This window comes from Rhyacophila brunnea, unplaced genomic scaffold (genome assembly GCF_057557595.1).
Source record: "Rhyacophila brunnea isolate RB1 unplaced genomic scaffold, BYU_Rbru_1.0 scaffold_4, whole genome shotgun sequence".
Lineage (NCBI taxonomy): Eukaryota > Metazoa > Arthropoda > Insecta > Trichoptera > Rhyacophilidae > Rhyacophila > Rhyacophila brunnea.
In genome coordinates this window covers 50,991,983-51,018,151 of record NW_028233068.1, presented here as the reverse complement: position 1 = coordinate 51,018,151, position 26,169 = coordinate 50,991,983, and the positions used below count along the sequence as shown (strand labels likewise).

The following is a 26,169-nucleotide window of genomic DNA, read 5'->3' as shown; positions in this document are numbered from 1 at the left end:
TGTTCATAAAATTGTCGACAGAGCTCTACACTAGCCTGTCAAAATTTTAAATGTACGAAATAACGAAACTAATCTGTGGCAATTAACGTCATCTCAACGAGAATAATCGTAAGTTCTGCCATTTATTTACAATTGAACGTCTTAATAGACCGCTTTTTTTCAACTGCTTGAATGGTTTGTCTCTCATTTCATTGATATATGATTCCACACGTTGATAATCATCTTGGGGTTTAAAAATAGACTGGGAAAAGAGTAGACAATGCCGATATTCATAATCTGAAGGTGGTCGTCGCGCGCGCATTAATTGCCGTAACTGGCTAACTTTGTCTTGGTTTTACAACTTACTAATAATACAACCCACGTCCGTCCGACGTCTCCCACGCCCTTTGACTTATATTAATTGAATTATGCTAGCGTTACAGCAATCGAACAGTAATATTTTCTTGACCCGTAAGTGAAGATTCAATTTTGTTTATTTGTGTCATAAAACGACGTAAACATATTCCGGCGGTAAGTTTTACACGTCCCGTAACCTATATTATTTAATGTTTACCATCCTTATCCGTGTATCGTTATTTCTGTGCGCGAAAAATTATATAAATACTGAGTAATTCGCTTTTCCATGAGATATACCACTTATCTATATCAAAATAATGGCATCTTAATGTTTTTTTATTATGTGGGATTCTGTGTCATGTTTCACCCACACACTTCCTTAAAAGTATTAGAAACTAATCGTAGTTATTTTATTATTATATATCAGTGTTCAATTAAATCTTATGGGTGTGCTGCTTGGTAGTTTTACTGACTTCATAATGATATACAATAGTGAATAGATACATGGTGCTATAAACTATTATCAAGCTGTTTTGTGGAAAAATGTTAAGCAGGTATCATTAAATGATAATTGTATTTCCATATTTTACATGAACAGTAATGTGTAGATACAGGGCCGGTCCTAGCAAGTGCGAGGCTTGATTGGAGCATGTGCGCAAGGCTCCTAGGCATGGGACACAGATATTATATTCCCCTCCAAAAACAGTTTACATAGGCCTTGCTTAGCAGTCCAAATAACTTACTTAAAAGTCTTTTTTTTATAATATCCATTATAACAATCTACATGGACATTTGATAATTATAACAAAACTACGTACTTATCAGTGGCGTGCGGTGACTTTTGCTTTTAGGGATGCTGTTGAAACAAAAAATAGATATACCTACTATTTGTACATAATTATGTACCTACTTGGGATTTTGTAACTAATTGAATATTGCCGATTAATAGCTATGCGCCATTCTAAACATATTTTCATAATATTTATAACATCATCATCGGCTGGGATCAATTCACTGTCGGATGAAGGCCATAGCTTGATTCATCCACTAAACTTTACGAATTTGTTTATCCAGTGGGTTTTAGGGTGTCCTTGTGGTCGTTTAGTGCCCCTTGGGTACCATTGTATAACTGTATTTGTCCAACATTGTCCACTCTACTCGCTGAGCGACATGTCCAGCCCATTGCCATTTTATCTGGTTAGCGATCTCTATCACATTGCATACTCTTACCTGGTTCCTTATCCATTTGTTTCTTTTGTGGTTTTCATAATTTTTGGGTTTCTATTCCATTAAGGCTCCATCTTTCACATGCACATCTAAGCACTGTAAGCACACATTGGTTAAACATTTTACGATATAACATGGAAAATAACAACCAACTGTGAAAGTGTCAAGTAGTAATATATAATATAAAACATTTAGAAGAAGTTTAGTTAAGTAAAATTGCATAAGTAATACATATTGTTATATATAAATTTCTCAACTATTTATGGGGATGCCTATCCTATAATTATAATGGTAAATCAATGGTACAAAATAATAATCAGTTTTTTGCTGTTAATTTTTTGTCATACTTATTAAAACGGTTCAGTGAAAAAACTTATACATATATTACTTTCTTTGCAGGTTAATGGTGATGTCAGCTTCGTGTTTAAACTTAATCTGAACTTTGGCACACTCTTCCAAGATGGATTCTCATGACGATGAGGGTGATATTATATCATCAGTCGAAATCATCAAAGGTTATTTAAATATTTAAAATATATGTAGATAAGTACTAGCAAAAATATTCAGAGAGTCAAAAATAGCAGAACTTTATAAGAAGAATTTCTATTATTTTTTTTTGGAATCTAGAGTACATTTCTAAAACATGAATTCATTGAAAATTCACTTTTCTTTTGTTTAGTTGAGTCTTGAATGTCTGTCTAGAATCTGGTAAGCATTGAAATGAATCCATTGAAATTTGTGGGTTTTATAAGAATTTTATTTTGCTTCTGACAATTTTCCTGATAAGCCTGCTCAAATATAAGAGAGATAGTAAAGAAGGTAGGTATTAAAATAATCATTTTTGTAAATCCAAATCGGTTAGATTGATTACACACATATTATAATATGTAATATATTGTCAAATATACGCCTGAAAATGGTGAAGGGCAAAACCTGGGATGAATTAGGAAGTGGAAGCTTTGTTTTACCATGTCCGATTCTAATAAAATCACTTGATGATTTTTTTAGTAAATAATTTATATTTTGCTTTGAATTATCCTATATTTACTCTTACTATGTTCTTAAACTTTGGGTTGTCTAGAGATTATATATTAATAAAGATAAAAATCAGTGTGCTTTAGTTTTAACCGATTAACTGACGAAAGTGCGTTTACGCGCCGTAATTACACCAATTCTTACGGTAATTACACCAATTAACTAATTGTGGCATAGAAAGGATTAATAAGTATTGGAATTGCCTAAGTGTTATTAAATGTGAATCGGTTATGGACAATGTTTAAATTTTTGTTTTCCATTATTGCTTACCTATGATGTACTTTCAGACAAGCTGTACTTTGCCGTGTTGAATAACCGTCCCAAGTCCACAAAGAACAGTAAGTTCTTCCACATAGAAGATGAAATAATCTACGAAGGATTCTACAAAGACTTTGGGCCGTACCACATCTGCCACCTGTACTTGTTTTGTAAGAAGCTCAATGCCAAATTAGCTAAGGCCAAATCAAAAAAAGTAATTTTCTACTCCAGCAACAATCCACAACTGAAGTTGAATGCGGCCTATCTAATGGGCGGATATGCGGTAAGCATTTTTTTTTTAAATATATTTTAAAAAAGTTATGTGAAAAAATACAATCTGCATCTATAAATAAACTAATATGTTTCTTGTGGCGTAGTCTAATTCATATATTCTTTCAATCGACATGTTATTGTGTATTTTGGAAGAAGGGGGAGGGGGGGGTTGACAGAATGTTATTATTTGTGACTAAGAAAATGTGACATCACAAAATCAAAAAAAATATAAACTTTCTGAGAATAAAATATTCTGTGACAATTTGTGACGAGGGGTGTGCATTAAGACGAAGTGCAGTGCTAACATACTTTTACCAGGGGTTTGTAACGACACCCACGGTGGCCGCGCGGCATAAGCGTTGGACTATCATGCCGTGGGTCCCAAGTTCGAATCCTGGGTCTGGCAAGTACACATATTGTTTTTCAATATGTGTGTGAGTCAGGGTATGGACCTATTAGGTTGAGCAAGTGGCTGGCATCCATTTCTCGTAAAAACAAAATCTGTTAATACAAACCTCTACTCTGTGGAGGCCCATATGATCCTATTAGGATCGGACATGGTCGAAAGAAGTATGGATCCAATATAAGTGGGAGAAAAGGATTGCAAGTAATTTCGTTGGAATTGTAGACTTCGTTAATTGAAAAATTACTGTGCTTTGTTAGGGGAGTATAAATTTCGGTTTACGGGAAGCCAGGTGGGAACCGCGCTAATTTTCATAGCCGATTTTGGCAAAATTTATGAATTCAAGAATGAAAATCTAACCTAAACTAACTTAACAAATAATCCGTTATATCGGCTATTTTCAAAATTTGTTTGCCGCTTGCTTCCTGGAAACCGACAACCCAATTTTCATATTTTCAAAAACTATCCAAATGACATAATTTTATAGGCAGAAAAACACATACATTAATTATTTAAAATCTACAAAAGTTATAAAATATGTCTGCATGATTGTATGAGATGTTTGCACACTCTGCATATCCTACATTGAATAACTGTGGAGGTTGATGGCCCCATAGCTTTTTAATATGTTCAACCTTCATTCTTACCCCGCACACTACTTTACTGTCTTGTCACTTCTGCCACTGACCGATTTCATTTTGTACATACCTCACGTCCAGACATTCCTCACTCACCAATTTTATACTTCCAGATAATCTACTTGAAGAAATCCTCGGGTGAAGCGGAGAAAATGTTAGACGGATACGATAGAAATAATGGAAAGAAGCCTGTCGCTTACCGAATGTTCTTGGATGCATCGGCCGACCCGGGACTCTACATCCTCACTCTACAGGATGTCCTGCATGCACTGTATGCCGCTCTTCAGGCCGGTTTTTTCAATTTTGAACGCTTCAACTATAAGGAATACCAATATTATGAGGTTAGTTTGCTTAAAATTATTTTACCGTGTAATCCACACCTACTAGCGAGGCGGCCCCGTGGTCAGTACGTAAGGTATCTGAGGGCTCCGAGTCGATTCCCAGTGAGGTCACAATATATTTATGCAGTTTTCTTAAAGCTGGAGTGTTTATGACGGGATCATTTCACTTCTTCTTCATTAACTACTGTTTCACTACACTATTGACATTGGGCCTCATGACTTGTTGTAGTATTAAAAAGTATATAAGTGTACTTATATACATATTTTTTAATTAATAAATTTAAATATTAGGAAACACAGAATATATCCAGGAATATTAAAATCAGAACTATTCCAAGTTATACAAGATACATAATAACTGTCAAATAAATCTAAGATTAAATCTTTTCAAATCTATATTTGTACTTATTCAGCGAACTCATGACATCTTCATTTACTTCGCTAGTTAACTACTAGTTTATTATTAAATCAGTTTGCGTGTGAGTTAAAGATAGCGAAAGATGAATTATTATAAGTCACGAGTGACTGTATTGGGAGACTAATAAGTTTGGTTCTAATTTAATAGTAACTTCTATCAAGTACCATCAAATAAATGTAATGTTACCATTGCCGTCTGAACATATCTCAGTAGATTTTTGTATGGTAGGGGTGGTTACGGTTGCTACCCATTCTATTCAGGTGGTTAGATGATTAGGGAGAACATCACAAATTAATGGTGTTGTGCTATGGTAAATTTTAGAAATACAGTAGAACCTCGATTATCAGGATTTTTAATTATCCGGATTATATTAAGAAGAGACAAATTGCATATAATCGATGCTTTGAAACGCGATAACTCGAGACGTTATCTATCTAATAAATATGGTGTCGGAACGTCAACTATCTTGGATATAAAAAAACAAAGTGAAACTATTATGAAGTTTACTGATTGTTCAATGTCAGAAGATGGAAGCTCAGACCGGAAAGTTATGAAAAAATCAGGAAATAAAGAAGTTGAAGAGTGTATTTTTATGTGGTTCATACAAAGAGTTACATCGGTAATACAACCGATGGATCAGGGTGTAATAGAAACATTCAAACATTTATATAAAAAACATCTGCTTCGACGATTATTGCTAGCAGACAAAAATAATGAAGAAACAGTTTTCAGCTTCTACAAGAAAATAAATTTAAAAGATTGTTGCTACATGGCAGCAGATAGTTGGAATTCTTTTGATGTGTCAACTTTGAAAAAATCATGGAACAAAATTTTGAAAAGACCATTAGTAAGTTGACACGAACAAAAACGCCGACCTTCAGTTAGTGTTTGTGGCAGAGTATGGTTTAACGACATAACTATACAAATCTAGCCTTGTAGTCAATTCTACTTCTCAATAGCCTTGCGACAACCTCACGACACGGTTCAGACAGGATATATAAGTCCCATGGTTCTAAACTATGGAAGAAGCGGGGAAGAAATGGTCGAAAGAGACCATGAATAGGTAACCAGTAGCGTAATCGTTTAGTAATAGGAAGTAAAATGTATGTTGTTAACCTTTTCTTTGTAAATGTAATAAAATTTTACGTAAAAAAATTTCGCCTCCGAAAATCGAGACTGCTAAAGTGTAATTAGAGCGCTGTGACCACAGGCCTCGAAATGACACGTCGCGTAGATTCGGCGCGATCTAATTTGGAAATAATTTCCGGGAAATCTCCATTAAACTTAGAAAATAAGTTATGGAAGAGATTGTTTACGTAAAATTTAGCAAGTACATGCTTCAATAACTTTTATAGCAATAATGGAAATGTATGAGAATTGAAAAAGAAAATTGAATATTTATAAATTTATATACTGTATAATTATAAATAAAGAATTTTAATACTAATTTTATCAATACAAGATAGAAGCTAACTACCGTTATAAAAATACTGTAAACGCGTACCTATACTTATAGACGCGTAATTATAATTATAGATTTTGTTAATGCTATAACTTGCTGACTATAATGAATATTGTAAAAATAACAATTGGAAAAACTTAAGATTCTGGTATAGATGGGTTTCTACCCATAAACAATAATAAATCTTAATCGCTTCCTAAGTAATAAAAGAATCAAATACTGCGACTAAAAATACAAATTGGCGTGTGACCTTGAACTTTAACTGAATTCTGTCCGACTAGAATTTACGGCCCAGCTGTTCTGGCTCGCGAGGTAAAAATAGATTCAAGGTTACATCCATATTACTATATAAAAGTCACTATGCAAGATTAAATAAGTTAGTAACTGTTCGTGTATAACATCTTGTTAGGATTAAGCATTTATATATTTAAGTTGAAATGTTAAGTATAATATTATAGTATTTTCTCGTAATAATATTCGTCCGAAAAGTAAATATCGAATGAGAAAGTTTCTGCGGCTCCAAACAGTTTTATTAAAACTTAGTAAAATTCTATTGGCCTAAAAAGGCCAAGAGTGGTGGAAAGGACTAGTACGTGGGTGTCAACCTTTCATTTTGACATTTTAAATTTAAAGACTGCCATTCCCTTATTTAGTACCCGAATACTTATTCCGATACCTCGATGGAAAGCTAGAAACTTTCCCCTTCGTTTGAACACGAAAAATCATATAAAATCAACTATTTTGCTTACGTCATCCTAACTGCGCATTTAAGGGACATGTTCTAGAGGGTGCTTGAAACACCCCTATTGAGTCTTAATTTTGCGAAAATAAAGTAGAGTAAATTTAACCCGACTAAATTAGAAGATATCTCTATTAGAAAGTTGCCAGGAACGGGAGATATACGTAAATTCATCCCGTGAGAGAAAGATATACATCTGCTATCCCTTTCGGACTGTTTCCTGTTAAACCTCTATCCGAAGGGTATAAAAGGCGACCACTTTTCCCGTAAAATCATTAGTTTCTACACTCTTCACCAGCGATCTTCAGCAAGCAGCAGTCCTCACTGCTAAGTTGGGAGACATGGTTCTCAGTAAATTCGCGATACATACGTACCAGTAAGTCCCCTCCGGCGGGCAAAACGTAGCGCGAATATCTCGTATCTGTCGGTAGTGACGTCGGCCGCTAAAACGCAGCGCGAATAGCACGTATCTGCCGGTAGTGACGTACACGCGGAGTAATTTTATTTTTCATTACTCATCATACGAGGTGACGTAATCGGGATAAATTACGCGATCGGATTTGTTTTATAAAAACAAATTAATAAACTCAGTCTGTAATAATAAATTTTACAAATCTTTTCGGGATTATAAAATAAATTTTTGAAACTTTATTAAGTAAACATAATCATAAAATAAATTTTAGTAAACAAATTCATAAACATAAAAACAAATTTTAGTAAATAAATTTGTAAACATTATGCAAACCTTTTGTAAACAAGTCTGTAAACACAAATAAATATTTGTAAATACACTGTGAACATAAATAAACTTTATAAACAACAATAAAATAATTCTATTCTTTTATAAACCTAATACTGTGTGACCAAAGAATAATTTATATTTTCTTTCTTATGGGAAAATATTTCATGAATTAAAAATATCCAAAGAATATCTGCGTATACATTCTCTGAATTAGGTGTGACTTTTTGGGAACTTGTGAAAGATTTCACAGAGATCCTATAGTGAACAAATAAATAGTTTGCTGATACTTTAATGAGATTTAATTACGGGAACAATGACAGTTAACCTTATTGTGTGACCGTGAACTCTAGTACCTGAATAAATTCGGCACCACACCAGCTGAGAGTTTTATTCGGGAATTCAAAAGTTGTGATACTACAAAGGAGATCCACCTCTCCTAGTTCATCACTAGTCTCCTCAGTGACGGCCCGGTAGCATTATTGAGCTAGCCGTGAGCCGGGTCATGTCATTATGGCGCCCAAATGCGTGCGGCATCTTCAGGTTGCGAAAACCTGAACGATCCTACAACTAAGATCTACTAAAAGATTTTAAAAACAATATATTGTGAAGTGTATCAATCAATTGTGGTTACCTGAGAGGTTTTAAGAACCTTATACCGGAGCTACAAGAGCGATCTACCTCAACTTTATAAATGTGAGTACAATGAAATAAAGTGTAACTCGCATTAACGAGGAACCAGTGATGAATACTTTTGAAAAATATAATTTGGAGAAGAATATATACGTAAAGGCAACTATATATAGAATACTTTTCTTGATATACTTGGAAAAGGAAAGAATAACCAAAATAAATACTTTTGGTAATTTATTAGAGTCAGATACCGACATTAAGCAAAAGTATGTCGATGAGACTATCCAAAGGATCTCTCTGACCCTTTTAAACCATAAAGAAAGTATAAAAATAAATTGTGTTACTCACCGTAACAGAAATAATAGAATTAAGAATAAAATGCACAATAAAAATTTCGTGTGAATTTTTAAGCTTTTTTCTAAATTAAAGTTGAGTACCATACAAGTATAGGTACAAGAACCCAGACAAAGAAAAAAAATTTTGAAAAAAATAAATTTATACTACTTTGTATATTAAAATCTTGATAATTATCATAATTACCGTGACGTCATGGGTATAGGTACATGAAGGCCTGTACCTATTACAATATAAGATTTTAAACGGAGAAGATTGGACGCTTGTAACAGGAGTTGCAAGCCTTCAGGGTTATCAGCGACAAGCAGCGCATGCCCTCCAAAAACTTTAAACGTCGATTGCAGACGAACGGGTGGTCGTAGGAAGCTGAAAATTGGCGCAATCGATAGCTGAATTTTTATATGAATTTACGGTCGAAGGTCCGCTTCTTCCAACTTCAGGGGACGGAGGAATTCGAAGAAATTATGCCGAACCCTGTTCCGGGTCCGAGTGTAGAAGAAGACTTTATATTGGAAGAAGGCTTGCAAAACGCGCAAGTATTCCCCGAAGAGGATTCATTTTTGCAAGTAAGCACGTCGGCTCCCAAACAAAAAATGGCACCACCAGAACCAGCCGTATGTACCCCGTGCCATGTTAAGCCGGAACTCCATTCCACCTATGAGGGTAGCCCAAAGCAGAGCGTTGAGCTTTTTCTCCGACGCTGCAAAGAATATTGCGAAGCTGTGAAGTACCCAGCTGAGAATTGGACAGAGTTGGCTATACGTCAGCTCAGAGGAGAGGCCAAGACTTGGGCCAAAAATATTGACACATCGGACAGTTGGCGGTCGTTTAGTAACGACCTGAAAGAGCACTTCGAATCGCCTTCAAGACGTCGTGCTCAACGAACGGAGCTCGAACATAAAGAGCAAGGACCTCAAGAGGGAGCTTATGGTTTCCTCCTGAAGAAGATGGAATTAGCCGAGGTACTCCTTCCGGAAATGAAGTCGGAAACCCTGGCTTCAACCTTTTATGACCTACTCACCGTGAGCGATCAGATAAGGGTTAATCAAGAGAAATGGAAGACGATGGACGAGCTGCTTGAAGTAGCTCATACGCTTCGTCCATTAAAGTCAGCGCTGGCATCCGTGCCACCTACAACAAATGCCACCAAGGCGAACAATGAAAGGAGACCCGTACCACAAAATACTTGGCGCGAGAAGCCGCGTTCGGTACAAGAGACTAACGCGAAATCTGATAAGACCACGGAGGCTGTTGATAAAAGGCCACCTCGGCAATCAGACCAGCAAAACGATTCGGAAAGACCTGCGTACCGCCCACGTCCTCGCATTGAAGAGCGAGGCGGTGCCAGACAAAGGCGCTGTCAACATTGTCCTGGCTTCCATGAAAACAAGGATTGCCCAGACAGGCAAGCAGCTCAGCAGACCAGAAAGGAGCCATGAAGACGGCTCGCGGACCGGGTTGATCGTCGATGGCTTCAAGACGACGAACACTGGCGGACCGCCGAAGAGAAGACTCAAGAAGGTGACACGAACGTTCCTCGAACGCCGTTCAGCCGAGTTCTAGCTAGTGACATAGACGCTCTTCTGGCGAATAGGGTTAACTGTGAAAGTGAACTGAAGGACACCCTTCCGGTGAAATCATTTAACCCTAAGGTTCACTGTGAGGTCGAAGCTGGCCCCAGTAACCAAGTTAATCTTTGTACAGGTCCTCTTGTAAAAGATAATAGCGTAAGACCGGAGAAATATCGCAAACGCGATATTAAGAATTCTGCTAGTAAAATAGTAGAAAATTTTAATCCTTTTACCGGCGGCGAAATAGAATATAAAAAGTTTTTAGATAAATTAGAATTAGGAAGTTATGAAATAAATGTTGGCGGCAAGGAAGAAGGTTATCAAGATATGCAGTTAAAGACAGCTAGCAGTGGATGCGGCGAAGGCGTAAGCAGTGGCGCTCTTGGTGTGCTGAGAACATCGGTAAACGTAAGTAACTGTAGCTTCGTCGATACTGACGACAGATCTCTTGTAACAAATAATTTAACGAATTATTGTGCTTCCGCTAACCATTTGTGTAAAAATATTAATAGTACTAATTATACTAAAGCCGAAGCTGGCAGTTTACTTGATATTAATAGCGATGTATGTAGTTTAGATAGTCGATCGTCGTTGCAATCGAGCAACAAAACTTTAGGAAGGGACTTACCTTTTAAATTGGCGAACAGACCCCACGAGGCTGACGTTAAGAATATTATTAGGAAAAGTCGAACTAATCGTCGACTACAAAACATTAATACCTTCGGTAAATTAAGGCGAAATAAACTTAATGAAGAAGAGCTCATAGCATTAGATGACTATAATCGTTATCTTAAGCAAAAATCAAGTAAATGTAAGTCCTTTAGTATTAAGAATGTTAAAAATAAATTGTATAGGCTTAATAAGATTAATTTTGATAGTGTTAAGTTTGAATTAAGAAATATGAACTTAATGTATATAGATAAAGCTAGATATAGTGACGAAAGAGTTGTTGTGTATGATCATCGTCTCAAGGGCGGTGATATACTCAATAACGGAGAACAAGAGTTATGGGACTCAGCTACGGCTGCCCATAACCAACAAAGCAAAATTTCTACGGATTTTCTCGGTTCTGTAAATATTTTAGATCCTAGGGACAGGTGTAGTCGGGGACAGAATTTTGCGGCGTGTCGAAAGACACTACCATCTATAACGACTGCAGACCGTCCAAATAGCGTAGTCAGAAGTACGTGGACAATTGTAGGTAGTACGTTGGATGCGCCGGGTGAAGAGAAATTGCCAACTACTGCAATTGCACGTAATAAAAATAGTTTACCTCATAAAGATTTAAATATTAAACTTGATAAAAATGTTAATGATAAGAGTGCTTTAAATGCTAGTGATAAGTTTGAAATATTTAATAGTGATAAGTGTAATATATTTGAAATTAATAGCGGGTCGAACGCCGCCGTGTTGAATGGTATGCCCTCTGCGGGAGTATACAGTGCATGGGGTAGGAGCGCACCGAAATTGATCGGAGGTCACCTCCTCACACTGCCCTTCCGTATCTTCGGAATAGAAACAGACTATGAGGCTGTCATCGATACAGGTGCGACGCACTCCTTGGTGCGTAGTGACCTACTTCGCCCTCCAATTGAGCCGTGCGGGAGGCCTCTGACTTTGACCACGGCCGGGGGTGGATCACTGTGCACTGAAGGCGTCGTCAATGTGAAGGGTTTTCTTCGAGACACACCGATAGAAATACCGGCTTATGTTTCGAAGGACCTTCATATAGACCTATTAATAGGTCTGGATTGGCTAGAAAAGCAAGAAGCAGTCGTCGATATGAAGCGTCGCTGTTTACATTACGGCGACGGCATAAGGCAGACATTGTACTGTAAAACAACGCGGGAACCACTGCCATGTGGTCCTGTAAAATTAGCAGAGCTTGCGCCCGGAATTCCAGAATCGGCACGGATCGCGTTGACTGAAGTCATGGAAGACTTTAGAGACCGTTTTGCTGAAACTGGACCTCCGTGCCGCACAACTGAGTTTCGCATCTTCTTGAATAAAGAGACTCCATTCCGTCTGGGCCCTTATCGCCAGTCGGAACAGAAACGAAGACAGATTCAGGAAGATGTCGAACAAATGATGGTCGATGGAATAATCGAGCCGAGTTCGAGTCCCTACTCCTCACCCATCGTTTTGGTGCCGAAGAAAGATGGGACCTCGAGGTTCTGCGTCGATTATCGAAAGCTTAATACTTTGACAGTGGATGAAGCAACTACCTTACCTCTGATCTTGGAAACATTGAAAGATCTGGGAACGGCAAAAATCTTTAGTTCATTGGACCTTAAAAATGGATACTGGCAGGTGAAATTACACCCTAGCACTAAACCCTTAACTGCGTTTACGACTGCTGATGGTGGTTGTTACCAGTTTCGCGTGTTGCCGTTCGGTTTGAAGGGCGCGGTGGGGTCGTTTCAAAGACTCATGTCTCAAGAGGTTCTCATTGGACTCGTCAACAAGATTTGCCTCGTCTACCTCGATGATATTATCATTTATAGCGATACATGGGAAGAACACGCGCAGCACTTGCGAATCGTGTTTGAGAGGCTGCAGTATCATGAACTTCGCGTCGCGCCAAAAAAATGCCAGATAGGGAGACAAGAAGTAGACTATCTGGGACATCATATTACGGCCACGGGAAATGAACCGCAGACTCATCATCTAGCAGAAGTAGAAGCTGCGGCGGTGCCAAAGACTCGAAGGGAGGTGCGTGCCTTCCTCGGCCTTTGCAATTGGCTGAGGGAGTATGTAACTCGTTTCGCTGAGATGGCGGCGCCATTGACGATATTACTCCGAACCACTGTACGATTTCAGTGGAACGATGAAGCTGAGGACGCCTTTCGTAAAATAAAGCGTGCCCTATCACAGCCTTTAAGATTAGCCCGACCCGACTTTACTAGATCCTTTTGCCTTCAAACGGATGCTAGCGGACATGGCATTGCGGCCGTTTTATTCCAGCCAAAGGAAGACGGTGGTCGTGATGTCGTTTCCTTTGCAAGCAAGCGCGTTAATGAGGTGGAAGCTCGTTATCATATTAATGAATTAGAAACGATGGCTGCCGTCTGGGGAATCACTAAGTACCGTGGTTACCTGGAGGACAGAAAGTTTAAATTAATAACTGACAACCAAGCCTTAACGTGGTTAAATACTGCGAAGAATCAGAAGGGGAAGTTGGCCAGATGGGCAATGCTGTTATCGGAGTTCGATTTCGAGACAGAACATTGCCCGGGAAAGGAGAATCACCTCGCTGATCATCTGTCAAGATTCCCCCAGAACCCTGCGGGTGCAACTTTAAGCCCAGAAGTAGAATGTGCTCGTATGGCAGCTCCGACGAGACGACCAGAAGTAGCCGTACTGTTACTAGAGGCAGTAAACATTCGGGAAGAAATAATTACGAAGCAAAGGACGGATCCACAGTTTATTGAACTGATGGCGTCTCTCGATTCTCCCGCTCATGTGAGGAGAAGGCCTACTGGACTGACTGTACGCGACGGGATTTTAGTACACGTTGACAGCGAATTAAACCCTCGATTAGTAGTACCGGAAAATTTAAGAAGAACAGTAATAGAAATATATCACGATCAGTGTGGACATCCGGGTGCCACTGAAACTGACCGATCGATAAGAGAATGGTATTTTTGGAATAAGCGACGATGCGATGTCCAGAAATATGTGCGTGCCTGTAAGATCTGCGCGACACGCAAGCGAGGAGCGTTGCAGCCTCCTGCCCCGCAGACCTCGCATATCGAGGCTGTGAGACCTTGGGAGATACTCACGCTAGATCTAATGGGTCCGTATCCCGTTACGAAGAAGCGTAACAAATACGTACTTGTCATGTCCGATATGTTCTCGCGATGGGTGGAAGCATTTGCCATGCGTTCTGCAATGGTTACCGCGATTTCACCGCTTGTGGAAGAACAGATCCTCAAAAGGTACGGTTACCCTCGAGCGATCCTTACGGATAACGGTACGCAATTCGATCATCCGAAATGGCTAGCAGCGATGGAGTCGTGGGGGATTAAACACTGGACGACGGGTATTTATCACCCTCGGGCAAATCCTACCGAACGCCGGAATCAGGAGATCAAGAAAGGACTCCGTGTTCGTCTGGAGAGCGATTCTCACGACGAATGGGACATACACTTGAACGACATTATGTACGACCTACGTTGCAGGAAGAACGCCGCGTCTGGCTTCTCTCCTGCGGAAGTATTGTGGGGATATCCTATTTGCCGACCGGGGCATTTTAATAATCCCCTACGGCCAGAGAGCGACGATCGAGTTAGGCTTGATCGCGACGAAATGAATGTAGCGGTCTCGGCCCATCAGAAAGAGTATTTCCGAAAAATGGGTACCAACTCTGGCGCTGAGCCGCTGGCTTATGAAGTAGGGTGTAAAGTTTACACTAAAGAACACCCGAAGAAGAGGCCCGGAGCCTGCGCCGGCCTCGACGCCCGGTGGTCAGGGCCTCATACCATAAACATGAAAGTGGGAAAGACCCAATATTTTGTTAATCGTCGCGGAAGACCTTATAAATTCCACGTCGATCAGATCAGACCTTACATTCCGTCAGCCCCGGCTGAAGGGAATGTAACTAGTGAAAGCGCGGACGACCCAGTGGAACCGCCTGCACCGCTTTCCGAAGCTACCAACGACAGAGACGAGGGAGTGCACGCCCTGTCAGAACGTCGTATGGATGCGCAGGAATGTGTGCGGGAAGAACTACTGGCGAGTTCAGGAACAGATTCCGAACTTAGCGATGGAGGAGTTGAAGTGGAAAGAATTGTTGACTCGACAATACCTAATGGAGAGATGATTCTTGGCGAGAGGCAGGATGCGTTGGACGCAGTCCTACGGGACGCCCCCATCAAGATAACGCCCCCCAAGAGAGAATTTAGGAGGATGGGACGATTGGGAGGGCGGCGCCCTGCGCGGACCGACCTCCCGACGCCGGGAGCAAAGATCAAGGTACTACCTTTGGCGAGTGGCGGGATGCGTTGGACGCAGTCTTACGAGACGCCCCCATCCGGAATGCGCCCCCCAAACGTCAGTATCAGCGTATAGGCCGATCAGGTAAGCGTCGCTCAAAGCGATCGCTACCGCCATCGCCTGTATGCCAAGTCTTTTCTCGAAGCGAAAAAGAAATAAGTCTTCGGGGAGAGCGAAACGAAGAAAGTGTTGCTAATTAAGGCGTGGGGAAGTCCGTGACTTTCACGCTAAGTCCTTATTAGTATTCGGAGCTGCGAAACAAACAAGTCTTCGAGAGGAGCGATAAAGAAATAAGTCTATTATCGAAGCAAACAACAAGTCTTCGAGAGGAGCGATAAAGAAATAAGTCTATTATCGAAGCAAACAACAAGTCTTCGAGAGGAGCGATAAAGAAATAAGTCTATTATCGAAGCAAACCACAAGTCTTCGAGAGGAGCGATAAAGAAATAAGTCTATTATCGAAGCAAACAACAAGTCTTCGAGAGGAGCGATAAAGAAATAAGTCTATTATCGAAGCAAACCACAAGTCTTCGAGAGGAGCGATAAAGAAATAAGTCTATTATCGAAGCAAACAACAAGTCTTCGAGAGGAGCGATAAAGAAATAAGTCTATTATCGAAGCAAACAAGTCTTTTCTCGAAGCGAGAAAGAAATAAGTCTTCGGGGAGAGCGAAACGAAGAAAGTGTTGCTAATTAGGGCATGGGGAAGTCCTTGACTTCCACGCTAAGCCCCTAATAGTATTCGGAGCTGCGAAATGAAGACGTGTTGCTAATCTAGGCGTGGGGAAGTTCGTAACTTTCACGCTAAGTCCTTATTAGTATTCGGAGCTGCGAAATGAAGAGAGCGTTGCTAATTTAGGCGTGGGAAAGTTCGTAACTTTCACACTAAGTCCTTATTAGTATTCGGAGCTGCGAAAAATAAGTCTCTTAATTGGGATTGATTTCAAATTCTGTAGAATGTAATATATAACTAGGAGTATTGAGCGTTAGATTAAATAGGTTTAAATGACCCTATGTGATTTAATATTAAAGGTATTGTCAGGGGAGTCTCCCTGGCATATCATGGTACTATGCCGTATTTTCTAGTAAGCGGGAACGTGATTCGCGACGGGAAGTCGAACTCTACTTCTGTCCATGGGTCGTAAAGGGAGCGTCTCCGTGAGCCCTCTTCCTTGCGGTTGTCCCTCGGCAGGAAAAGCAGTAGTCGTCCCATACAGCACTCACCGTCCTCAAAATAAAATCTTTAACTTCAGAATTATTACAATGTATAATTTTCTTTTATTAATTAGAATTTTAAGACCTGAATCTGGGCGAATATTAATTACAAAAAGTAAAAGAAAAACTTTGTGTGCATGCGCAGATTTGGTGTATTTTATTTTGAATATGCTTTACTGTTGCTTTATCGCTTTGCATTTTTACGGTGTCCTGAGGTGTTGCAATGGTGAATTGAGACTAGACATATACAGTTATGTCTTTATTAAGGGTGGGCATTTGACACGAACAAAAACGCCGACCTTCAGTTAGTGTTTGTGGCAGAGTATGGTTTAACGACATAACTATACAAATCTAGCCTTGTAGTCAATTCTACTTCTCAATAGCCTTGCGACAACCTCACGACACGGTTCAGACAGGATATATAAGTCCCATGGTTCTAAACTATGGAAGAAGCGGGGAAGAAATGGTCGAAAGAGACCATGAATAGGTAACCAGTAGCGTAATCGTTTAGTAATAGGAAGTAAAATGTATGTTGTTAACCTTTTCTTTGTAAATGTAATAAAATTTTACGTAAAAAAATTTCGCCTCCGAAAATCGAGACTGCTAAAGTGTAATTAGAGCGCTGTGACCACAGGCCTCGAAATGACACGTCGCGTAGATTCGGCGCGATCTAATTTGGAAATAATTTCCGGGAAATCTCCATTAAACTTAGAAAATAAGTTATGGAAGAGATTGTTTACGTAAAATTTAGCAAGTACATGCTTCAATAACTTTTATAGCAATAATGGAAATGTATGAGAATTGAAAAAGAAAATTGAATATTTATAAATTTATATACTGTATAATTATAAATAAAGAATTTTAATACTAATTTTATCAATACAAGATAGAAGCTAACTACCGTTATAAAAATACTGTAAACGCGTACCTATACTTATAGACGCGTAATTATAATTATAGATTTTGTTAATGCTATAACTTGCTGACTATAATGAATATTGTAAAAATAACAATTGGAAAAACTTAAGATTCTGGTATAGATGGGTTTCTACCCATAAACAATAATAAATCTTAATCGCTTCCTAAGTAATAAAAGAATCAAATACTGCGACTAAAAATACAAATTGGCGTGTGACCTTGAACTTTAACTGAATTCTGTCCGACTAGAATTTACGGCCCAGCTGTTCTGGCTCGCGAGGTAAAAATAGATTCAAGGTTACATCCATATTACTATATAAAAGTCACTATGCAAGATTAAATAAGTTAGTAACTGTTCGTGTATAACATCTTGTTAGGATTAAGCATTTATATATTTAAGTTGAAATGTTAAGTATAATATTATAGTATTTTCTCGTAATAATATTCGTCCGAAAAGTAAATATCGAATGAGAAAGTTTCTGCGGCTCCAAACAGTTTTATTAAAACTTAGTAAAATTCTATTGGCCTAAAAAGGCCAAGAGTGGTGGAAAGGACTAGTACGTGGGTGTCAACCTTTCATTTTGACATTTTAAATTTAAAGACTGCCATTCCCTTATTTAGTACCCGAATACTTATTCCGATACCTCGATGGAAAGCTAGAAACTTTCCCCTTCGTTTGAACACGAAAAATCATATAAAATCAACTATTTTGCTTACGTCATCCTAACTGCGCATTTAAGGGACATGTTCTAGAGGGTGCTTGAAACACCCCTATTGAGTCTTAATTTTGCGAAAATAAAGTAGAGTAAATTTAACCCGACTAAATTAGAAGATATCTCTATTAGAAAGTTGCCAGGAACGGGAGATATACGTAAATTCATCCCGTGAGAGAAAGATATACATCTGCTATCCCTTTCGGACTGTTTCCTGTTAAACCTCTATCCGAAGGGTATAAAAGGCGACCACTTTTCCCGTAAAATCATTAGTTTCTACACTCTTCACCAGCGATCTTCAGCAAGCAGCAGTCCTCACTGCTAAGTTGGGAGACATGGTTCTCAGTAAATTCGCGATACATACGTACCAGTAAGTCCCCTCCGGCGGGCAAAACGTAGCGCGAATATCTCGTATCTGTCGGTAGTGACGTCGGCCGCTAAAACGCAGCGCGAATAGCACGTATCTGCCGGTAGTGACGTACACGCGGAGTAATTTTATTTTTCATTACTCATCATACGAGGTGACGTAATCGGGATAAATTACGCGATCGGATTTGTTTTATAAAAACAAATTAATAAACTCAGTCTGTAATAATAAATTTTACAAATCTTTTCGGGATTATAAAATAAATTTTTGAAACTTTATTAAGTAAACATAATCATAAAATAAATTTTAGTAAACAAATTCATAAACATAAAAACAAATTTTAGTAAATAAATTTGTAAACATTATGCAAACCTTTTGTAAACAAGTCTGTAAACACAAATAAATATTTGTAAATACACTGTGAACATAAATAAACTTTATAAACAACAATAAAATAATTCTATTCTTTTATAAACCTAATACTGTGTGACCAAAGAATAATTTATATTTTCTTTCTTATGGGAAAATATTTCATGAATTAAAAATATCCAAAGAATATCTGCGTATACATTCTCTGAATTAGGTGTGACTTTTTGGGAACTTGTGAAAGATTTCACAGAGATCCTATAGTGAACAAATAAATAGTTTGCTGATACTTTAATGAGATTTAATTACGGGAACAATGACAGTTAACCTTATTGTGTGACCGTGAACTCTAGTACCTGAATAAATTCGGCACCACACCAGCTGAGAGTTTTATTCGGGAATTCAAAAGTTGTGATACTACAAAGGAGATCCACCTCTCCTAGTTCATCACTAGTCTCCTCAGTGACGGCCCGGTAGCATTATTGAGCTAGCCGTGAGCCGGGTCATGTCAAAGTTCCAGTAACGCGGTAGAGCCTGCTTTAAGCTTTAAGCAAAAATTGATGATTGATTTTTTTAATAAAAAATAATTTATTATACATAATATGTGTATGTATGTATATGTAAATCTAGACAAATAAAAATTATTCATCTGAATATACTTGTCTTTCCCTGTCAATTATGATTTTTTTTCGATTATCCAGATTTTTCCTTATCCGGACTATCCTCATCCCCAATTAGTCTGGATAATCGAGGTTCTACTGTAATGCTATTAATAATAACAATTTGATTTTGGATTACAGAAAGTTGTAAATGGTGACTTGAACTGGATCATCCCCGGAAAAATGCTGGCATTTTCTGGGCCACATGCCCATACTCAAATTAAAGATGGATATCCTCTGCATGCTCCAGAACACTATCATCAATATTTCAAGGAGAATAATGTCACCACAATTGTCAGGTGAGTGACTTGACTGTGCTTTGTTTTAGACTTTTAGAGTAAGGAAAGTCCAATTTCAATTCTAATAATATGCTGATTCTGCTATTGTTGCCAACATAAAGGTCTACTACCTATTCAAATATATCGCTAACCCTTACCATTAATTATAATTGGCTTAGGCATGGTGATCATGGATTTGAATTGGCATGGCGATCATGAATGGAAGTTTTGACATTACAACAAGAAACAAGCGACATCTATAAACAGAATGATATTATTAGTCCGATAATCTTTTCTAAATTTGTAAGTTTAGTTCAGGGTTCAGAAAAATAAGAAAAATTCAGAATTTTTGTAAGAACATTACATTAATTAGATCACCATGTTCTGGGTCTCCACAAAATGGGTATTGTATTAACAGATTTTTCCCAGATCAGATTTATTTACTGATCGTTGACCTCCTTCTGATGGGCAATCTTTGCCATTAAGAGATGTGATTCGTACTTATTTTTTCATTTTTATTGTACCTTTTGATTTGCAGGTTAAATAAAAAATCATACAGTGCCAAACAATTCACAGACTATGGGTTCGACCACTTTGATCTTTTCTTTGTGGATGGGTCGGCTCCGTCCAATGCGATTGTAGATAAATTTCTCGAAATTTGTGAAGAAGCTAAAGGAGCGGTGGCAGTTCACTGCAAAGGTAGATTTTTTTTATTAATTATAATGTTTGTAGTGTGGTTGAATTTGTAGCAACAGAAAAATTTATATTTTCTAATGTGGCGCATTAAAACATTAGTTAACACATTGTGTTGACTATTGCGAAAGAAAAAAGTTGTGTATTGTGGATCAATACGTGTCGAGAGCGACTAAATGAACTGTTGACGCTAAACACCAATTTTTAGATAGCACAAAATTTGCCGGTGCTAAAGCGCAAAAACCTTTTGATAAATATTTTTTGTAATTAAATAGATTTATGTAATAATATCGATTGCCATGAATAATAACTGGAATTTTATATTTTCTGCTCCGTTTTGAGTTTTGAATTATGGGCCTTTAATAATACCGGTCGCCCTAGACCTCTTATTTTAATGCAGGCTTGTATGTAAATAATATGTTTGATATGTTTCAGCGGGCCTGGGCAGAACGGGCACCCTGATCGGCTGCTACATAATGAAGCACTATATGGCATTCGAGGGGCGGGCGGCGGTCGGCTGGTTGCGGGTGTGTCGACCTGGCTCCGTCATCGGCCATCAGCAGAGATTCCTCGATCTGTAAGATCTGCATCTCTTTCTCATTGGCATGAGTAATGCAAACTGTTTAGTTCTATTCACACCATGTTCGATTGAAATCATTAGGATATACAGCGTATTGCTCTGTGTTACAAAAAAAGTGTGGTATAGTGAATTCTGCAATTTTTCATTAATGCCCAGTATTAACATCTCTTTACATTAACGTTACAGCATTTAAAAAATTTATATTCTAATAATGGGTCGCGGAACGCACAGGAACCGTGTCGCAGATGATAATAAAATTAATTCTCTCCCGAGTGTATACATAACATATACATTGTAGATCTCTGGTTACTCACCACTCTGTAATATGTACATATTTATAAGATGAAACTCAATGTAATCGCTAGTGAGATAACTAATACTGCATGCTAGCCTCGGTGGACTTTCGTGGATTGTCGTAGCCAAAGTTTGACAATGTCCTATTGTTTACTTGAATAATTGCATGTATATTGATGATGATATTATCAATTTCAGCTTTGTTATACTAACTTGTTTTTATCAAATCCCGGTATTGATAAAATACTAGTCCCGTACACCTGATATTAAAATATACTGTCCTGGATCACAGTTCCTAAGTTAGATCTCTTTTGCTGCGGGGTCTTCAACATTTTCATGATTAGGTTTTATAGTTTTGTTGTTACTGCAACAGGCAAAACAGGAGGATGCAATTGGCGGGCGAAAGTTTCCGGCGGAGGCACGGCGAGCCTGTCAGGTTCAAGCATGGCATATACTCGAGCATCGCACCTGACTCTGATAATGAAGACATGGAAAGTGCTGACTTCCTCGACTCACACCTGGACGCCGCGCAAATTGACAACTTGGAGAATGTCCCGGCCGTTAAGACAGCTCTCTGCAGGATCATCAAGGTGACAATTCACTTTTCTTTCTGATGCTTTTTAATTCCTTTGTTGTAATATAATACTGTTGAATATTCTCTTGACATTACTAGCCCGTGTATGACGCTCTGATGCTAGTAAAACTTAATAGTTTATTTTGAGTAGATTATAGTTCTGTTTTGCCGAAATCAATGATTACTACATATATGTTGTAACTGTCATGGCGCAAGTTATAATGCCATGTATTTTGTCTAAATAAATTCATACTCATCAGAACCATTTTTGAGGTTAGTGCGTAGAATTTCGCAGCTGGTTCAAAATCATGTGTTGTTTTTTCAATACGCATTTGACCAAGTGCGTGACGACCATTCCTCATAAAAAAAAACCATTTTGAGGAAGCCCGTATTCTTTACTACAGAATGAAAATGGTAATCTTAAGCTACTGTTAGCATCGTTTTAATGATTCGAATGATTTTAGAATTAATGCAGTTTGAATGTGTAAACAAAGTAGATCTTTTCTATTTAAATATGAGTATTGTCAATGAGCTCTTATGAAACAGTCTGGTCAACATACTAATTTTCAGAAACCCATTTTAGTGAGGCCACTAAGAAACTGACTTTTTTTTGCTTTATATTAAATTATACCATAAGGAATTTATTCACTATGTATGAATTATTTAATTATAGTCCGACGCTGACGTCCAGTCGTCTCCTTCGAAACAAAACAAAGAAGACTTCGTCAGCCTCAACACCATCATCAACTCGAACCAGCCCACCGCTGAGAGCAAATCGATAAGTCAGCGCAGGACCAGAGCCAACACGGCGTTGGCGAAGAGTGTTTACGATACCAATTTAAATAATTATCTTCTGTCGAATCCCAATTCAAAATATTCCAAATCACCGAGCATAGTCAAAGTGCAGGCTTCCTACACCCCCGCCATCGGAAATAATACTGTTACCAAGACTCCCGCCAGCCATTCACCGGCCAAGAGTCCTTTCGGACCCAATTCACCAGCTAAGCTATCAACTAAGAGCACCGCTCACCGTGCCAACTCTAGAAACCACGGCCCGACCTTCTGGTCCAATTTCGGTGGCGCCTCCGCCAAAGTATATGCTAGAAAAACCACCGCTGCCCCTAAACTGACTGCCTCTAATCATGATAATGTCATCATAGATTCCACATCCGCCTCCAATATGACATCTTCCATAACAACTTTGACGGAGAGTTGTAACTTGAACGGGAAAAAACAATTCGACTCCAATTTGAACGTGACATGTCAGCGTGGCTTGTCGAACGCAAATAGTCTACCAGTGAAATTGACTGAGAGCAGCCCCAAGAAGAAAATCATCACGAGGACTTCGGCGGTTTTACGGAAAAAGCCACAGAAAAGTGAAGACCGCTTGGACAACGCGTTTGTGAATAATAACAATTCGGACAGTGAAAGAGATTCCGATACGACGCTAAACAACATATCCGCCGACAGCTTAGAGAACATCCCTTGCAAGATGGCCACGCGGACGGACAAATTCAAAAGCCCCGAACCGATGGAGCAGTGCGCCGCCGATGCCAAAGACAGCGCCGAAGAAGGAGTCGACTCTCAAGGGAGCAAGCTGTATAAGATCAAAGCCACCCGTAACAAATTGCAAATGTCCGGTCAGATCAAAAAGGAAGGAATACAGACGAGAAGTTTCTCCTCGTCACCAGGGGGTAAGAAGAAATGACTACAATGCGCCTGGCGTTGTTAACCGTCGTTTATTTTTGTGAACGAATAGGGCTTATTGTAATATTATCGTGTTGTTCAAAATGTTTATGATATTGGGACGTCGGATGTGCCGGTGTATTTCATTCATGAATTGTATGGGAAGGGGGGACAGATTACCAGAAACAAGACAATGGGTCGGGTTAGAAAATACACTTTACTTTTATTGTACTACATATTATGAATATTATAGTGTCAAATTTAGTATGGAGTGTATGTTAAGTGGTAACTTGCTCATGACACGTTTTCTGCTGCACTATCTCAAACGTTCGACGTGCACCGCCCCTCAATCTCAACTCGACGTCGTCAATATTTTGTTATTAATTCAGCATTTATCTAATTGGTAGCCATAAATAATTATTGTTATATTAAGAATCTAACAGATGGTCGGATGACTCCATTAAGTTTTATGAAACTAGTTAACGCTTGATAGTTGTCTTTTTGACACGCCTTCTTATAAAGACTTTTTTAATTATTATGTTATTATTTTGTTGTTATTTGCGATAGTTGCCCGTGTTATTTTCGCTTTTTAATCAATGTATATAACATATTACGTAATATTTTATAGCTAACGTTAGCTAGAAATTTTCTTAGACAATCTACATACATAGTAGACCAAATTTTTAAATGAATGCAGCCTTTTTTGTTTTCAACAACACTTTTTCTTACATTTGATTGATTTGATGATTGATGATTATTATCATAATATTTATCTATTTCTCCGTATTCGGTCAAAGCTGAAATGAATATATTTTACAAAATTATGTTATAACAATCGGAAACAAAAGATTTGCATGGGTACTTTGAGGAATTGCAGTTGCCAAATTGCCTGCAATGGCTCATTAAAAAAAAAAGTACTAAGATGATAATATCTTTCAATTACCTGTAAACTAAGTTATAAATACTGACTTATTTCTTAGATGCATAGTTAATTGAGTATAGTTCTATTGGTATAACGTCGTTGAAACTAGAAAATTGTGTAACTCCGTTTTGATTGAAAATTGACTTTGAATGCCATCTAGTGGCCGTTGATAATATCTATCTGTCTTGCAAATTTTGTAATTCCAAAAAAATTGTATCATTGTTAAATGTAAATAATGTTTTTTGTCTCTCCTGTAAAGTAGTGTTTTTGGAGTTACACAATTTTCTAGTTTCAACGACGAAAGTATAACAGAGGAAGCTCATTGGCACCCTGCGAATATATTTCAATAATCTAAGACAGTAAATTGTTTACACATGATTATCTACATTATGACATCAAAATAAGACAAGAAAACCCCAATATGTCTTACTTATAAAATTTTAGTTGGGAGGTAGCCAAATAACTTTTCTCGGTACGTATTTTCATGACTGCATGTAAATGAAATATTTATTACATATGAACATACTGTATGTATATTGGATTAGTATTCTGTCGATTTCTTCTACTATGTGTAATGTCTAAAGAAATTTATCAATATCGTATTGTCGATTCACAGTGTACTGGAATACTGAATTGTTTAAACTCAAAAAGCTGGACTTTTTCTTCGTCTTTTGAATAATTTGTATATTTTGATTATGATTTATTTACAGGAACTTGAAAGTGAATCTTCTCACTGACAATTATTGATAGTTTTAGCAAATTTTATATACCACAAGTGCTCGTGTTGTTTTTGTTTTATGCTTGTTTTTTTACATAATATATTAATAATATCAGAAAATCATTTCATTTTATGTTACTGTTGCAACTTTTTTCTGTATATATATTGATGCAAAGTTGTCACAAATCGAAATGTACATCCCGTACTATCTACATCCATGTTCTTTTAGAACATTTTTTATTAAATGTATATATTATTAGCTACAACCTTAATTATCCGGATTAATTAGAGATGATATACTTAGTCCAGATTATCAAAAAAAAATTGTTTACTTTAGGAACATAATTTTTCTCTTACCGTTGTTTGAAATTTTCTTCTTTTATCCATGCACCCTTTTCTCGTAATCGTTCAAAACTGATGATCATAATCGAATCCGAATAACTGAGGTTCCGCTGCGTTTCCGTAATACTGCAGGTGCATTTAGTGTCTTCACTATTAAGAAACATTCCATAGATGTTTGCTCAATGTGGGTGTTATAAAATGAATACTAATTTTTATTTTTTATTTACAAGCTAAAATAATATATCTTACTCCCAAAAAAAACCTGTAGATTATCATATTGCAATAATATGCAAGTGATAAGGAAGTGGATCTTTCCCTAGCACAAGTGTGAAGTTAGTAATGAACTGGCAGAAGATTTCAATATGGCAGTCGTCTAGTGCAGTGCTTCTCAAACTTTTTCATACCACGTCCCCCGAAATCAGA

At 37.9% G+C, this 26,169-nt stretch overlaps 1 protein-coding gene across 1 annotated transcript; it reads left to right on the top strand.

The window, feature by feature from the left end:
• Window positions 1-7: 7 nt before the first annotated feature.
• LOC147067491 (dual specificity protein phosphatase CDC14AB-like) lies at window positions 8-25,713 on the top strand. The gene is made up of 9 exons (XM_085953862.1): window positions 8-108; window positions 1,963-2,078; window positions 2,886-3,139; window positions 4,284-4,511; window positions 19,801-19,958; window positions 20,476-20,636; window positions 21,066-21,207; window positions 21,878-22,094; window positions 22,752-25,713. Exons 2-9 carry the CDS (start codon window positions 2,024-2,026, stop codon window positions 23,784-23,786), a joined length of 2,250 nt encoding a protein of 749 aa, XP_085809988.1. The 5' UTR covers window positions 8-108; window positions 1,963-2,023; the 3' UTR covers window positions 23,787-25,713.
• The last annotated feature ends 456 nt before the right edge of the window (window positions 25,714-26,169 follow it).

Excerpts from the sequence above, each read along its gene's own strand:
- LOC147067491 (XM_085953862.1), top strand. The coding sequence starts at position 2,024 with ATGGATTCTCATGACGATGAGGGTGATATTATATCATCAGTCGAAATC. Across the intron at positions 2,079-2,885 it reads ATCAGTCGAAATCATCAAAG|ACAAGCTGTACTTTGCCGTG; the intron begins GTTATTTAAATA and ends ATGTACTTTCAG. Across the intron at positions 4,512-19,800 it reads AGGAATACCAATATTATGAG|AAAGTTGTAAATGGTGACTT; the intron begins GTTAGTTTGCTT and ends TTTGGATTACAG.